The sequence below is a fragment of the Toxorhynchites rutilus genome, chromosome 3, assembly GCF_029784135.1.
Source record: "Toxorhynchites rutilus septentrionalis strain SRP chromosome 3, ASM2978413v1, whole genome shotgun sequence".
NCBI classification, from domain to species: domain Eukaryota; kingdom Metazoa; phylum Arthropoda; class Insecta; order Diptera; family Culicidae; genus Toxorhynchites; species Toxorhynchites rutilus.
The window spans coordinates 238,115,730-238,133,457 of record NC_073746.1 but is presented as its reverse complement, the minus strand read 5'-3'; the positions used below and the strand labels follow the sequence as shown (position 1 = coordinate 238,133,457).

The 17,728-nt window shown below is 36.7% G+C and overlaps 1 protein-coding gene across 2 annotated transcripts; it reads left to right on the top strand.

The window, feature by feature from the left end:
• The first annotated feature begins 4,342 nt into the window (after nucleotides 1–4,342).
• On the top strand, nucleotides 4,343–17,410 carry LOC129776933 (DNA-binding protein K10-like). 2 transcript variants are annotated; one of them, XM_055782882.1, is made up of 2 exons: nucleotides 4,343–5,608; nucleotides 16,466–17,410. In XM_055782882.1, exons 1-2 carry the CDS (start codon nucleotides 4,553–4,555, stop codon nucleotides 16,469–16,471), a joined length of 1,062 nt encoding a protein of 353 aa, XP_055638857.1. In that variant the 5' UTR covers nucleotides 4,343–4,552; the 3' UTR covers nucleotides 16,472–17,410. The 2 variants fall into 2 exon arrangements, with proteins under 2 accessions (XP_055638857.1, XP_055638856.1); XM_055782881.1 differs by having other exon boundaries at nucleotides 16,241–17,410.
• Nucleotides 17,411–17,728: the final 318 nt, after the last annotated feature.

Genomic DNA, 17,728 nt, shown 5'->3' with positions numbered 1-17,728 from the left:
TCTTGCTTGCACAATTCGACCAGCTTGCTCATCAACGCGTTATTTTCTTTCATGAGCTCGATTATTTGAAGATCTGTAGTCTTGGAATGCTCCATAAATGTAACCATATTTTCGTTTTCCTTTATAGCCAATTCCAACAATTTTTCCTGCGGCTTGATGATGGCAGTGTTGGTGATGGCGATGATACTGATGATGTCGGCGCAGAAGGTGACATAAACATAGATTGAGCGAATGTGTCGTTCTCCGGGTTGTACGCTTCATCTAAATACTCAGCATCGCAGTAGTCATGATCTGGAACAAAATAAAAGATATTGTTAATTGCTTCGTTAATGCCTGATATAGATCAAAAAACTGTTTTCAAGTTGAGTGAAAAACTATTTAAAATAAAACTATAAAATTTGGCTGGAATACTTTCCAGAAGATGCCGGATGAACTATCTATTCTATCTTGAATCAGAACCCAAGTCAAATTACTCATAAATCCAAAGCTGCTTCAATGAAAATGAATTTGAATGCTAAGACTGAGTTTCTTTCGAATCTGTAAAAGTACACTATCTCAAAAAATTGCCCGTAGAGTGCTGACTCAAACGTTTTAACAGCCGAAAAGCATGTTAATTCGAGCCAAAATAAAAGCATATTTGGTCCGTATGCTTTGTAAATATGTCTTTTTAGTAGCTCAGTTGTCAAAATAATCACAAATGCCACAAAAAATATCTTATCTCTGGCATTAATTTCATGATTTTTTTCAGTGGATCAGGAATTTATGAAAATCAGGGGCACTTGTGATTATTTTGACAAAGGGCACATTTCCCCACGTAGGGACCAAATATGCCATTATTTTGACTTGATTATATATTCTTTTCAAAAAGTATCTACCTGTACTTCCGAGAGAGATTATTGATCCGGTTTTTCAATTCGACCGCCGTAAGTATAACGCCGTGGCCTTTCAGCTCCTCACACATTTGCTTGTAGATGTGGGAGTTCTTGGAAGTGCTCCGAAGGGACAGAATATTGTCCTTCCACACTTCAATGACGACCAGCATCCCCGATTTGTCGAGCATCGTAGCCTTCCTTTTCTTTGCTAGCTCCATTACCGTTGTTCAACTACTCTTGGCCACAGGTATATATAGTTTATAGTTTTTTTCCTCACGAACTGAATAGGAATTGGAATTGGTGTTGGATTTAAGATACTTTAAACTCTGGGAGTTCATTCGTCTCTAACTGAATATTTAACACTGCGGTGTTTTGATTCGGTGTTGACAAAACTTGTTCATGGTGCCACTACTACCCGTCTATGGCGCTGCGAGCAGTTGAAATTGACAAGCTGTAACCATGTACAACGGTGAAATAGGTCGGTACAGATACAGCGATTGTACCGAGTTGCTTGCATGATTCTAGCGCTGTACATGGTGACAGACATACAATTTTCGAAGTACAGCGGTAGTACAGCTGTATGTCTGTCATAAGTATAAGACTCCAGGCTAAGACTTTTCCAGCGTATTGAAAGTATCTTTTTAAGGGCAATATAGTACCAAAAATAATAAGCCCACATTAAATGTATAGCTGACGAGCAGTGAGCTCTCTTCGGTTGTTGAAGCCTACTTAATATGCACCCAATACAGCCAACAAGAAACTGTCGGTGACGCCTGGCACAAAAAATTTGAAGGCGTATGCTGAATGTGCCATGAATATAGCACCATTTGACTGGCCCTCCCTCCAATGTGGCCTATTGGAATATATCGTACCGTACTACTTGCACTAGCCTACACATGTCCTGGAAAATGAAATGTTTTGACAACACTTCAACGCTACCATACAAATATTATCCTTTATTCCACGCGGCGAGTGACGTGAGATTGCAATGCTTACCACTTTATTCTAGAGGCCATTTGACTTTTTAGATCCTTTTTGATACCCGAGACTCCAAATATCACATAGTGACGAACTATAGTCACGCCATTCACCTATGGGAATGCAGTGACATGAGTCATCTCACGTCATTCGCCGCGCGAAATAAGGGAGATTGAATCATTTAAAAAGAATTTGTGGTTTTTTTGTTCAATTTTTTAATGAAATTTCTTCTTATTGAAAAAACATTTCTAATCAAGTATATAACCACAGTACGGCATAGTACATTTTGCGTATATGTACTATAAGTATATAACCGCACTTTGAAATAGTACATTTTGCGATTATTCACAATGAATACCAGCATTTTTCACTGATCCGTTCAGTCAAAGTGAACCAAATTAATACTCAGAATGTGTACCTTATACGCTAACGGGTTCAAGCACATTTCAACAAGATACCTATTAGCTTCAAGAAAAAGTTTTGTTGGTTTGAATTCAGCGCTTGGAAATTGTTTAAATTCATTATACTGCACATGATATTGTGCCATATCGCCATGGTAAATGATACATAGTCCGCTCTTACTGCATACTATGGGGTTTTCGTTGATCAATCATAACAATTTCGATCCGTTATTCCTGATGTATGCTTTCCAAATCTGATAAATGGGGTATGTACCTTACGTGTACCTTACATAATGTTTAACCAAATGCTATCAATAACTCGAAATTTTTAGTTTTGCGCCTTGGTCCCCTCTGACTTAACATCAACTAATTGACCATCAAACTTTTGCCATTTTCTGAGTATTTTAAGATTTCATCCATGTTATCAAGTGAAATATACTAACTTCTGGTAAGTATGTGTATTCCCAGCAATCATTAAATCGTATAATTTTGCACGTGCCAAATCTTACAAGAAATCCGAATAAATCATAATCGCATATAATATCAATCAAAGTATGTGTCGTGTATATTTGAAATCGCATAAAATGTAAACACTCGATTTTATATACCATTATCAAATTAAGTCGCAATTCGGTATAATAAACATCAATTTTATGATGTACATTGCCGTAAAATATATTTAATCCGCATCATATGCGTATATTACGCTGATGCAGTTTGTGTGTCGTATAAGCGTATAATTTAAATCGATACTGTAGTAAATCGTGTTGCATGCCGAAGAAAATCATGAAACAGTAAATCATATTAGATCCTAATAAAGAACATATTACATCATATTGAAATGTCAATGAAATGCTGATGCACTCGAAAGTTTTAACCGCTGTTGAATTAAATTTCAGATAGCCGCGAGATAGCTGGTGGATGATAATACAGACGACCGGAGTTCGAACCCACATCGGAGCAGTTTTCACCAAACATCAATCTGTGCCATTTCAAGCATTCATATTCCACTCCCAACACATGTCAATCAAACAATTATTATTTCTACAAACATAAATACTCATATATAAAAATGGCGATTCGTGAGGCTATAATAAACATTTCACGAAAATATTTTGCGCCATTTGTTTTTTTCTCTATGTCTGTAATAAATCGTATATGAGTATGGCAAAAGTCGTATTTGGTGCTTTGACAATTCATGAATACATACATATTAGATCGCAATTCAATTTCAACATAATCGCTAATATAGCCGGTCAAAGCTGCATATTCATACAAACAAATTCGGTAAGCATTTGCCATGTATGTATATGGCCTCCACTTTTGCATGCATATGCCAGTTAGGCGCATTATATGCCAACCAAATTTTAGAGCATATGATGTTATATATACGCAAGTTATGCGATTTAATGTTTGCTGGGTTGCATCAGACATTCATTTTACATACGGTTGGTAATAAGTACAGAAAATTTGTACATTCTACTAACATTTGCATTACCAAAGGTATTTGGTAGTTTCAAACAAGATGGTGGAGTTAACAGGTGGCTCGTAATTTACACTATTTAGAAAATACGTATGAGGAATGGCATGACGAATGGTTTGGATTTGTTTATGTTATTATTTACGTTGGTATGGTTACATTTGATTTCGTCAAAGGCATTTGAAGCAGTATAATAAATAAACAGTTGTCGTAACCTAGTAACCTTTATGCATGCTTCCGCCAGCTGGTGCGGCTAATGTGATATGATTTATTCAGGGAATGCTTTGATGGTGGTACCGCCACTGGCGCATAATTTGCAGCTTTGTTTTTTGTGCTGATTCATAACAGCGATCAACCGTACCGGTGAAACTGTAGTCAATGTTTAGTGTTGTTTGGATACCATCTATGCAAATAAATTCAAACTTACGGGATACGTCCGAACGGCAATTCTGGCTTACGTTTTACCTTCCACTTCACTTTCCTTGGTTTCAAATATTTCTCTGAGTGCAACTAAATATATAATCACAATTTCTTTGAGTGTATTTTTGGCGACCTGATTTTGATACTTTTGTACTATTCCTAGAAATGTCTATATAAATTTTAGTACACGAACGGGAAGCGACAAAAACGAAAAAGCTCTCCAAATTTTACTTGCTCGGCATCACTCGACAATTTGAGTGATTTTAAAACAAGAATTTAATTCAAAAATTATCAAGGGAAATCTTTGAAAAACAGTGCAGAGTTTGTTGGGAATATCAGCACAATAAATTGAGCTCCGAATTGAAAGTGAGTTTGGTTTCAACTGTAATATCTCCTGCAAAATGGTTTCCACCAAAGCAGTACAAAATAAACGCCGCGGAGGATTTAATGGCATACCTGATAGGCAGCGATTTAAGCCTGGAGGTGGCCACAAACCACTGAACCCTAGAAACATGGGGGCCATGTTTAACGCCAACCAGCTTGGGGACAATCCAGGTTTTCTGGATTTCAATGACGACGTTCAAATTCCTCCGGCAACAACGACACAAACCAATGGAAATAGTGCAACAACAAAAGCAACGCCCGCCACAGGTAATATCCCAGCCGCTAGTTCATCTGCATCAACGACCTCCGGTTCAGTTAAAGGACCAATGAGAGGTAACAATCGAAAGGGAAATTTGAATCAGAAGAGACAGCTCATGAGAAATGGGAATAATATGCGTCGTATTCCGCCTGGAATGAACAATCACTGGGGCCCACTGGTGCCTCCTGTGCCTCATATGTTTCCCATGGGAGGTGGGCGACGAAATGGGCCACTTCCTCCGCCACCACCTCACTTTCGTGTACCTCCAATGGGGCCACGTGGAATGAGGGGTGGTCCCATGATGCCTCCACCGCCCCCGAATGGTCGTTTCGTTGGACCTCCAATGGGACCTGGCCCGATGTCTCTTATGCAACGACCGCTACCCCCAATGCCCCCGATGCGGGGCCCCATGATGACTCCAATGGGACGCATGATACCACCTCCGCTTAGAAACCGTGCAGATGGTCCTCCGATGATGAGGCGTAACCCTAACGGTAAACTTCTGCCTAGTCGAGGTGGAAAAGTCACAAAGATAACGGCTCGAAATGTTATTGTCAATGGTAAGGGACTAAAATCTGTGGCCAAGAATCTGAAACCAAAAGTACCTGCGAAACCACGCGAAGAGTACCCGCTCGACAAACCATGGATTACGGAGGAAATCAAAGCGGAGCATGATAAGAAGGTTGAGCTTGCCGACCGGTTGAAAGGCAACAAGGACGATGCGTTGTTTGCTCAATTCAAGGAACAGCGGGACAGGTTTGTGAAGATGTACGACGCGGCGAGACTGGAGTTCATCGGGAAGCACCCGGAACAGGTAACATTATTTATTGGGGAACTTTGCGTAATGAATTCTCAATATCCGGAAGAGTGAAGCTTGTACGATCTCAAATCCTGGTTCGCGATTATTCGCGATAGCGAGTTCTATAGTAAATTTATAGATCTTCCTGAAATTTACTAGTGAGCCACTATATTGCCACCAACGATTTTATGTTTTTCTCTTGAACAATACATTAGGTCGTATGAATAAAAACAAAATTCATCTTTTCTTCATTCGAGCAGTCGAGCAGTGAGATTAAGTTTTTACTACGATTGGTATGAATAAAAGAAACAACAAAGTATTTGTTTTGTCGAAAATGGATGTTTAGCTGATTTCGTATGAATAAAACGGCATTCATCAAATATTTACTTCGTAATTATCAAGTATGCTCATGAGCATACTTTGGATTTGAAAACACTTTCATTCGTTTTGATTTCATGTCCTATTTATGTTGAATGCTGCTATCTTGCGCTTGAAGTTAAACAAGTTAACGATCCGCATTGATGGCATTGAGCTTCGTTTACTAGTTTAGGGGAGCGTAAAAAAATTTATTGATTTTCAGGCGGAATGAACACGTTTTTAAAATTTAAATTATGAATGAAAAAGTACCTTTCCGTACCAATTCGGCATTCTGTTTAAATGAAAAACACTTTTGTTTGCAGGTGGTGAAAAAATCTTGTACGATAATTGTTTTTGAAGACAACTTTATATTATAATGAAAAGTTTCAGTAATAATGTTGGAAATGTATAGATAAAGGGTTAAATAAAAGTCGGAAAATAGTGTTTTAAGTGATTAAATAACATGATGTGAACATTTTCATTCAAATTTTAACATTTGAAAACTGGCTTCGTGTCTTCTAATATGATAGGTATTACACTAACGAGATAGGGACCCAAACTATTGTCCCTAATTGAAAGTCGCCACCAGACGTCGACGCTATTCCTTTTTCATCGCGAATTCACGCTTTGTCCAGAAAAAAAACTTTTTGAAACGAAACCTAAACAATCAGTTGACAGATGTTTGACAAAGTAAAAACAGGAAGTGGGTTATATCTATGGTATAACCGCAAGGGTGACGTAGGACTATCGTTGATTTAGAGATCATTTGTTTGAAGTTGAATCTGAATTCATTCTGAATGAATGAATATTTGGGGGACTTCGAAAACGAAAGCGTTACGTTGGAGGCATAAGGTTTTATGCATCCAATATTGGATACGAAAATATCCTACTGATGGGGAAGAATAATCTACAGAAGCTATCCTGTTAATTGCGATTGATTGAAAAATCACAGAACCAAATGTATTTGGTCACAGTGTTATATGGATAGAAAACATTCAAATAAACTCTTTCACATGAATGTATTTTTAATGATTAGATCTTTCCGGAACGTTCTCGATGCTGAATGGCATCCTAACGGAAAGAGTTCTGCGCGTGTATGTGTCGATCCTTCGCCGTCCACCTCCTCCAGCACGTTAGGCAACGATGTTGTCTTGTCGATGTCCTCACGAAAAATGAATGTGTCTCACCACCAGAATATCGCTTAAGTATGCTTTTTGTGTGTGATTGAATCGAGAGAAGGTGTGGTTTACGATGGCAATTTGGAAGGCAAACTAGAGGGGAATGAACTCTCTGAGCTCGGAACTTTCGGCGACTGAGCAATAATCGATTGCGGGCGCATACAATATTGGATACGGAAATATCCTACTGATGGGGAAGAATAATCTTCTGAAGCTATCCTGTTAATTGCGATTGATTGAAAAACCACAAAACCAAATGTATTTGGTCACAGTGTTACATGGATAAAAAACATTCAATTAAACTCTTTCACATGAATATATTTTGAAAATTCCCAAAGGAACTGGCAGATTATTTTCAGTAACGATTAGATATTTCCACATTTTCCTCGATACTGGAAGCCCACCAGTGGTTAATGCCAACTCGATAACCACCTGTTAATAGCCGCGCGTGTATGTGTGTGTAGCGATGTCTTCCCAGGGAACCGTTTGTGGCATCACTCTCTTCCTGATAGATTCCCTTCTGGCCTAGGGTGCACAAACAGGCTCTTGGTGACACCGTTCATCCGCGCTTTCATGATAAATAAAGAGCTTCACCGCAACAGCGACAACATGCTCCAATCGCTGTTCAATTAGAACTGAGTGGATTTCCGAGCGCCGCTCGCTTATATACCGATTGGTGATTTCAATAGTCTGTTTTGAAAGCAATTTTAAGACTATTGAAACAAGTTTTTGGATCAAAAAGTAACAAGTATATAACGCGTAGACATTTTATCTTTCGAATGAAGTGTTTATCATACCATTTCGTTCAGTTGTTTAGGAGCTATTAACGCTCAAAATCTCGGTCTCCGGCGTAACGCTTTCGTTTTCGAAACTTTGATTTTACACCCCGGTATAGAAATGAAAGACGTAGTCCTACGTCAAAACTATGTTCGAATTCGAAAATCAAATTAGTAAAGTAAACATTTATTCATACGGATTCAAGTAAATACTAGGAAAGTTTACTTTACTTGGAAACGGGCAGAATAAGTAAATACTTTTTTTTATTCATACGACCTATTATCACGTCTAGTCTTATGTGGCAACTAGTACTGATATCTAGCAACATGCCTCATTTCTTTGAGCGCAAAAAAAACTTCATTTTGGAGCCATTTTCGTGTTAGGAATTGACGAATTTCATGCTAACTCGACTGTCCGATTGCAGCACCAGCTCGGATAGCAGTGAAACGTTGTGGGTGTAAACACATGGGTGTTCTAAGCAACTTTGCATACTTGAAATGTGACCTTACAATTTTCAACAAGTCGTCCATACATCGTGAGACGGACAACTTTTTCACGTTTTTCTTTGAAAATTAATAATAATGTTGAAATTGTAACTTTTTTATGTATAAATTTTCATGATTTACATGCTCTGCTAGTTTTTTTTTCTGTTTAGAAACATGTCAAGAACATGTCAAACATGGAATTTACACACAAAAATTCTACGAGTAAAAGATTACTTTTTTCAAGAGTATCCATACAAAAATGCCATGTATTTCAGAAACTATAAAAGTAGTAGGATCTGAGCCTAGGGGCACAGACGGAAGTTTGACGTAGGACTGTGATTGTTCCGAACAGTTGTTTTTTAAAATGTGATCTTTTTCCTTGTTCAGAAATCTGTTAGTTTAACTCGTTCGAAACTCCAAATGGTTACCCTGAAAAGGGGCGTTTGTTATTTATACTCATAACCAAGGATGGAAAACAAGGGAGCATGCTGTGATTTACGATTAATCGCAAACTGCACAGATCGTAATCTGTGCAAACTGCGACTAACTATTAATCCTCACCCATCATAACCAAATGATTTTCTCTTGGTAACTCTGAGTTGACCAAAGCATTGCTAGACTGAAACTAGTTCTAATAATTGAGTTACTCTCCGTCCTCGTTTTGTTTACAACTCCTAACAAGAATTTGCTCCATGGGAATGAGTGTCTCTATGACGTACGCTTTACGATTCTCGCTCTCTCGTCCGGGCGTTCAATTTTCCTTTCCGAGCGCGTTTACTTCGATGAAACTGGGTAAAATAAAAAAAAAGCGCTACAGTAGATAGGACGACTCTAATGTTTCATGTTTCACAGAGGATTTCTCAGATGGTGTTTAAATTAATCTACTACAAACAATAATCCCCCTCAAATCACTAATTTTAGGAGTTAATGTAAATGCGTTATTGGCCAAGGCTATTACGACATCGAACACGTGGTCTTGCGAGATATATTTTTCCGCCAGCTCAACTACAGACCTCTTTTTTCGGGCCCGAGTAAACTGGTGGCTATGCAAGACCTTGATTACCTTGAATTAATCAAAAAACATAAATTAGCGCAAATATGTGAACATGTGTTTTTTTGTGTAAGCACGTAAATATTTGCTCATAATTTTTTTGGATTGTGGAACTCTACATAATTTGTATGCAGATAGACTATCCACAGATTGTGGGGGGGAATACTCATACAACTCAAATGGATAATGATTATCTGCTATCACAAAGGTGAGAAATTTTTCGACGTTTTGTTTTACTACTGATTCATTAAAAAAAAAGCTTTTTTTTTAAATGTTTTCTTATCCTGAGACTGGCTCACCATATTGCACTGCTACTAAAACCGTAGGCTAAATTCAAGGATATTTTTTATTCATTTTCGGCGAATAATCAATAGAGTGCCGTGTTATGAAATATCAGAATAATAGCAAAAACAATATTACGATCATAAGGTGTTGGACAGGTTATTCCAGACGACATTGGAATATATTCCATCTGATCATCTTTAGAAAGGTTAATGAACTTCAAAGGATAAATTTATCTTGGGTACATTGAATTGATGTTCATGACTTCCAGTCGAACGTTTATTCGCTCTGATAATAATTGTGTGGTCCTCACAAAGCATATATTCCAATGCCGTCAGTTCACTGAAATTCTTCGCATACCGTTTGATGATAAGGTAGGATGTTGATAATCATTTGCTGCGATACCTATTATTCCAACATTATTCATTCGACAATATGAAGACTGAATACCTGAAATTAACCAGATTCAACCATGCAAATCTGCGGTCAAAGCAGTATATACACTTGAGAGATGCAACAAGTTTGAAGGGATATAAAAAACATAAATCATTCGATAAATCTACTGCCACATATGTCGGAAGTCCACGATATATGACTAACATACGTCCATACTAATTCATTACATTTATTCGCAGCGAAGAACGTAACCACACAGAATTGAATTAATCAAATATGTGATCCGTTTTATCTACAAAATAAAAAAGGGTCTGAAATTCAATCGAATTCGAAAGGTGTTTCGTGAAGTCACTAATTGAATTACTATTGGAAAAATTATTTGGACAGTGCAATAGAGAATTAAAAATCCCTCGATGAGTGTCGTAAGATTTCAGTTGATCGTCTCTTGTTATACTTTCCGATCAAGAACTCATCATCCGCTCTATGGGATGGGATTAATCGTTTGTGGCTTGCATTCACGATAAAACTTGAGTAGTAGAAGTAATGCTTCGAGAGTAGCTCACCGTTCCAAGTATTCTCTCTGTGTACATATGAAGAATAAAAGAGCATCGCCTGCTGGGGGTGATTTAAAAACATCCGACTAGAGGGATATACTTATTCATTGATCGTTGAATGTGATTTTTTACCATCCCTGCTCATAACAGTCAAACGGTTTGTAACAAACAAAATAATCAGCTTCTGGCAGGAAGTTCAAGAATATCAGTGTGACACATAACAAGGTGGAATGGTAGATGAAGTATATGTGGATCGGTAAACAAAAAAAATATATCGTCATTGATTACATTCAATTTATGTTTTAAGTTTATGGGAAATATACAAAAAAAACAAGTTGAAAATACTTACGATCTCGTTATATTTTGAGGTAAAATACACATGAAATCATGAAGTTGCTTTATTTTCAATGGATAGCTATGGTATTGTGATTTCTTTCCATTGTCTTATTCTTTTTATTGATCTTTTGCTAAGGCACTAGGGCAGCTTTTTCGGTGAATTAATGTTCGTTTGTAGACGATCACAATCCAGTCGTATTGGTTCTACTGCTCAATCTATCATAGAAGAAATTGAGTCATTATGAATTATGAATGTGAGTCATGAAGGTTATTAATATTTTATTTCGTTTCATTTTTCAATAAGTCCTCGCATGATAATAGCTGTCATCCTCCTAGTATTGATATCATTTTTCACTATACAATTGCCCATATTGCCGCAGTCCGGAAAACACTCACTTAAGACATTCGTCACCCCGTCTTATACAGAAGCAGGGTGGCCACCCATTCGAGAAAAGCGGGAAAAAGTCGGGAATGAAAATCCATCGGGAATAACTCGGGAAATGCTTCATGAAGTCGGGATTTTTTTGCTCAGTGTTTTTTTTGGCGATCTAAAATGATACTGTATGTTAGCGTATTAAAACGTCGCACGAGATACAACAATTCTCTCTCTTCGATGTACCAAGATGAAGAACTCTTTTTTTCAACAAAATTTGTTTGGAACCGAAGGAACGTAAAAAATGAAGTTGTTGGCTGACGCCCAGCAGCCTTGAAAACCCAGAAAATTAGAAAGTGTTAAAAGTTGAACTGGATTTGTAATAACGCCTCAAAACATAATACTACCCTATGATCAGAAAGTACCGGTATTTTTAAATAAAACAAAATAGGCAAATTTATTTTATCTCCTTTAAAATGAGGGGCTCAAAATGAAAAAAGTGTAAGTGACATCATCTATTTCTCTATATCGACTTAGCTGCAAACACATTCCTAGCTGTATTTGATAATCTGGAAGATAGGACCCAATCTGTCGGATTCTATAGCAAACTCAAATTGGAACGTTTTTGCAGTTGATTTATGAAATAAAGAGAAAGTGGGATAAGAGAAATCGATCAAGTCACTTACACCCCTTTCCTTCTGAGCCCCTCAAATATGATCCATCTGAAGCAACACACATGTGCCAACGCTTGACCCAGTCCTCCATGCATACCTGGTAGGCTGACGAAGGGTGGCTTTTAGTTCCCTCGTCGCATTCCTTTTAATCATCTTGATCGTCTTAAGGTCGTACCAACATAAGGAAAACAAATAAAGTGGTTCCCGCATGCACGGTACATTTAAACAAAATAAATCCGGTACTTTCTGATCATAATGTGTTAATTCACATTCTTTTCTCTTATGGTTTTCTTATGGTATCCAATAGAAACATTCGTATCTTTGAAAAAAATAATGGTTGATAGTCGAAATATAGATTCAACATACGGGCCGAAACAAGTTCTTAAAATAAATCAAGGTTCTGGAGTAAAACGGGATGCATTTCAGAGAAAAAGGAGTCAGATTCAGGATCATTAAAAAGCGCTGCTTACTTCGTGTTATTTACTTCATCTTGTCTCATATGCTCCTATTCCTGGTGAGCTTTTTTGTCCAGCGTTATTTCAACAAGAAAGGTATTCTGTGTAATTTTATTTGCGATAGTTAATGAAATAATTGAGTTTGGGTTATTACTTTAACCCCTTGAACGACAATTTTTTTCAGTTAGCACTGCTCTGGCAGACGATTTAATTCACTCTATTTAATATATACACTCCATTCAATTCAGTTCAAAGCGCTTCAGGTCTTAGATGCATATATTTCAGAAACAATCTCGTCCGTATCTCCTGAACCCCGAAGTCTGTTGCTGAATAACGCACCGTTCTTTTTTTTTTGTCACATTTTGGACATGCGAAATATTTTCGCAATTCGGTTTTCAAAAATCAATGTTTAACTAATGATACAATACTATAAAACTTTTATTTTTGAGAATCGGGTATTTCGTGATATCGTGCGGGAAAAAGTCGGAGAAATGCGGGAATTCAAATATGGAAATTGAGTGGCCACCCTGCAGAAGTCTTTCGCTAACTGGACTATCTTCGACTAAACATATCTATAACAGGGCGTACGTTAACTGGTCTGTAAAGCAGAGATGTATTAATAATAGATGTCATCTTGAAATATTGCTTCTACTGTTTCGTAGTCCAGTTAGCGAGTAAAATTCGATAATTGTACTGATTTTCCGGCCCAATCAACGAACGATCACTGTATGGGTGACACTTTCCTCGTTGCTTTAATGGAATCTTGCATGAGATTTGAGTAAAATCATGAAATCTTGCATCTGATTACTTCAACATGTTTACATTCGAAAAAGGTCTTGCTAATTTGTTTGATAGAACACAATGTTGTGTTGCATATAACATTAATGGGAACGAAGTTGAAAGAAAGAATGCATCATACATGATTTACCTTCGCTCACAAAACATACCTCTTTTATTTGTTAAATTGCTCACTTGTTTTATTATTACCACTATTGATGTCAAAACTAAAACAAAATTTTTATCGTTCCACTTTTTTACAATGCTGGCGACTAACAGTTCTGTATTTGGGTTTGTCTTCAATATTCTTGTGAACCACCTACAGCTTCTTGTGATATGTTGACTTCAACAGTTTCAGCGTTCCGTTGAATTGATATTCATTTTTCTGATAATCAGACTTGCGATTAAATTTTGTTGCTAACTTCAGAGTTTTAGATGATTATTTTTCTTTTTTTATTGAGAAAATTTTCAACCGAAGGCTGTTTCATCTCTGTTTGATAGGGCGGAGGGAGTCCTGAGGGAGCTCTCCCAAAGAGTGGGGGTTTTTTTTTTATGTTGCACCCTATACATGGAGCCCTGAGGGAGCTAAACCCATGTGTTAGGGACATCAAATTCTCTGATTCCGCCCATGTTGTAGACAAACGCAGCATGACAGATTGTCATTCTGGAGACTACCTGTTGATCGCGGTGTTCCCGTGGATCCTCCCGGTCCACGTTGGCCAGCTTCGTACCCTTCCTGGGCCTATTTTTGCTCAATTTGTTTAAACACCATCCACCACGTTTTTAACTCAGGTATCAATAATTTCTCAAACGGATGAACGGATGGGTGTTGTGACGAAGGAATAGCGAGCGCAACATTTATGGAGACTGATTGGAAGCGACGAATATTTTGTCTATTGGAAATGATATAGATGCAACTTCGAACAAATGATCACTAAACCAACGGTAGTCCTACGTCAACCTTGCGGTTATACCACAAATATAATGCTCTCCTAGTGTTTTGAGTATTTAAAATGATAACACAAATCTTAAACCAAATAGCGCGGTTTCCGCTACGATTTCCAGAGCTGAATATAATTCAGTCGTTGTTTATTTTGTGCATCTTACACATTTTAACTCTTTGTGGTCGTTTGTCTGCTCTCAGCCACCATACCTTTTTTACCGTTCTGGTCGTTTGTCTGCTCTCAGCCACCACAGCAAGAAACCATGCTAATCTTATATTTTACTCAACCATGTATCAATTTATGCTTTTCCTAAACGAAGCTTCATGTCTAGTGAACATGTTTACGAATCAATACGGTGCTCCTATGAGTATTAGATAACGGTACTCAGTATCAAACGCAGTAGTCACCCACTCAAGACAACGCACAGTGCGTTGAATGCATAGGAATGTGGGACAAAAATAATAACAGCAGAATTTAGCCATTGTAACTTTTTGGTGTGATGGAAAAGATTGTTCATAAGTATTAGAACTACCGTTTGCATAAATGTCTCATGTTATTTAAATAATTGCATAAGTGTCTCAAGCGACAAAATCTTTGTTCATCTAAATTGAAAAGTTCTGATCATTTCGAATACTTAGGAATCATTATTTGAGTAACTACTAAATAAGCTGTTTTTAAAGAGCAGAATAATTGTTTGTATAAGTGTCTCATATTCAACGGATAATAAAAATAAAATAATGTATTGATTATGCTTCATATGATTTACTTTTGGAGTCTGTCTAAACAGATTTCACACGAAGTTGAATTACAAAATATAATTTTTATACAAAAACATAACATCAAAATGTTATTACAAAAAAAACAAAAGAAAGTTTATTTTTCATTATCTTACATGTATCATTGCTTTTTCAAGGGAAAATAATTCCGACCAGTACGATACCATGCCCAAATTTAATACGACCGCAAAGGGTTAAAGCACGAACGAACGATCGAGACATTCTCAGGATGATATGCTGAAATCAACGAACGGAAGAACGACTGAATTATATTGTGCAAGGTTCTGATTGAAATAAGACTAACTGTAGTCGCAGTTATAACGAGTGGGTCGTATCATTCACCTGAATCAAACAGTTCATTCTCAAAGTGTATTGTTCATCTAACAAAACCTATACCAAGGCGCCTATATATATATACCAGGTGAAACAATCATATGAAATGAACTTTCATCCATATTGGAATTGCTGTCGGTGTTGTTTACAAACAGCTGCCGGCGGCTCACTACAAACTGCTACGACGCTTATTCGAACGATGCCTACTATGTTCGGTTTTCGTGAATTTATGTGAAAAAGAAGGGATGATTTTCCTTCGCATGTGAAAATGCAAAAATGGCGTATCCTAGCAATAAAAAAAAACAAACAACCCCCGCTCCACAAACCGTAATCCCCTTCTTATTGAAGTGATGATGTTGCTTCACCTATTATACATTTATATAAGCGCCTTGACCTATACCAGCATTTGAGTCGCACAAGCTTCACGGCTAAAAAATTCAAATATATATATATATATATATATATATATATATATATATATATATATATATATATATATATATATATATATATATATATATATATATATATATATATATATATATATATATATATATATATATATATATATATATATATATATATATATATATATATATATATATTTCAGATTGTTATATTTTCTCTATTCAAGTTTCAAACATTGCTCTTGTTTTCTATATCATTCAATAGTAATCATGATATTCTCAATTGTTTCAAAGTTTTTTGATTTCGGTTCTTGTATAATATAAGGTCCAAAGATTAAACACTAGCGTTGCTTTATAATTTATTCCTCAGTCAAGGAAGGTATTCGTATTCTCAATCTCTCTGAAGTAACACCAGCAAGTCCTAACAAAATATGTATAGTTATTGTGTGTCACTCTACAGTTTTGCCCAACTTCGTTCTACTGTTTTTGCAGGACGTTGAAAAAATTCTGACCGAGTCAGGCAAAAATGACAAAACCGATATTCAAAAACCTAACGATGCAGTTTCTACTGATACACCTGCCGCTACATCTACTACTACTACTACTACTACTGTCACTACTGAAACTACTGCTAGCGAAAGCGATGCTGCAGTTACTTCTGTTTCCTCCGCCTAAAGATGATAGTTCCATTTTTTTTCTCACTTGTCATGGCTGTAGCGTTAGTAAATATGTAACGATTCCTCGCGCTCTTGAAATTGTCAAACCGAAAGCCACATGGCGGAGGAAACGCAGATGTCACAGTCCTCGGGAGATACAAAGAAGCCTATTTTACGCAGAGTATGCGAGCGCGGTAGTATTGCGCGAGCCTCAACTATAGTGCTCTATGCTGCATGTTCACATGAGGGATCCGTTTCCCAAGTTTTAATTTTAGCGATAACGATATGCAAACTACTAATGTATGAACTTTGTCGATTTTAACAGTAATTATGAGTAATGATTCGGATCCAATTAATTCAGAAGGCAGTGTAAATTTTTCTTGAGAACAAAGAATATTTGTTTTGTGCAACATAACTTACAACATTCTTGAATCATTGAAAGCTTATTCCGATAAGAGTTTGTAACAGTAATACGATTTTCTTAATTGTAGAAGAGTGAAGCTACAAAATCAATTGTTTATCTTAATAATACATTGCTTCGGATGCTCCCATATAAAGCCTAATTGTTTATTTCGTTCTTGAATTACCCGTGCTAAAAGCTTCAGAAAAACTCGCTTCACTCGGCGTAAAAATAAGAAAGTATATCAATACCACATTTTAACGAGTAAATAATCAGCATACGTAGTGGCTAAATCTTTGAATGTAGTTTACACTTTTAAATAGATATATTGAATAGCTGCAATGCAGGCAACCCATTTGAATTTACCCGAATAAACAGAGTATAAGAAGTAGTTCTTTCTGTGAATAATGTGCTGAATTCAACTTGGAATAAATTTTTAAAAATCACGCGTTTGTTTTATCGTTTATTGCATAGGGATCAGTTTTTTTTTTACAATAAATGATGTTTTAAAATTAAAGCTCTGATTCACATTGTATTGTTCCACTCGAAACTTGTAAACCGTTATGTACCCGAGAAGTAATAAATGCAATTTTATTTCGATCGAAAGAGTGGACTAATTTATATTTTGCTTTGTTTCCTTGTATTATAACTTGTACTATAACAACCCAGAAGATAATCTAGAGACGATAATTCAGCACAAATATGAAAAGAAAGGATTCACATCGTCATCGAACACAATCACTAGAGATTTTATTTCAGGATGGATTTCCTGAAATCAAATTTCGAATCTTATATCATGATGCGGCAGAGAAAGAAAGCGCATATTAAGTAGTACTGTTTAAACTTTAGCATTGCGGGGTTGGCGGTCACAGTTATCAGTAAAAACTGGTTATGCATCAAGCGTGTTAATTTTTGTTGTATTCA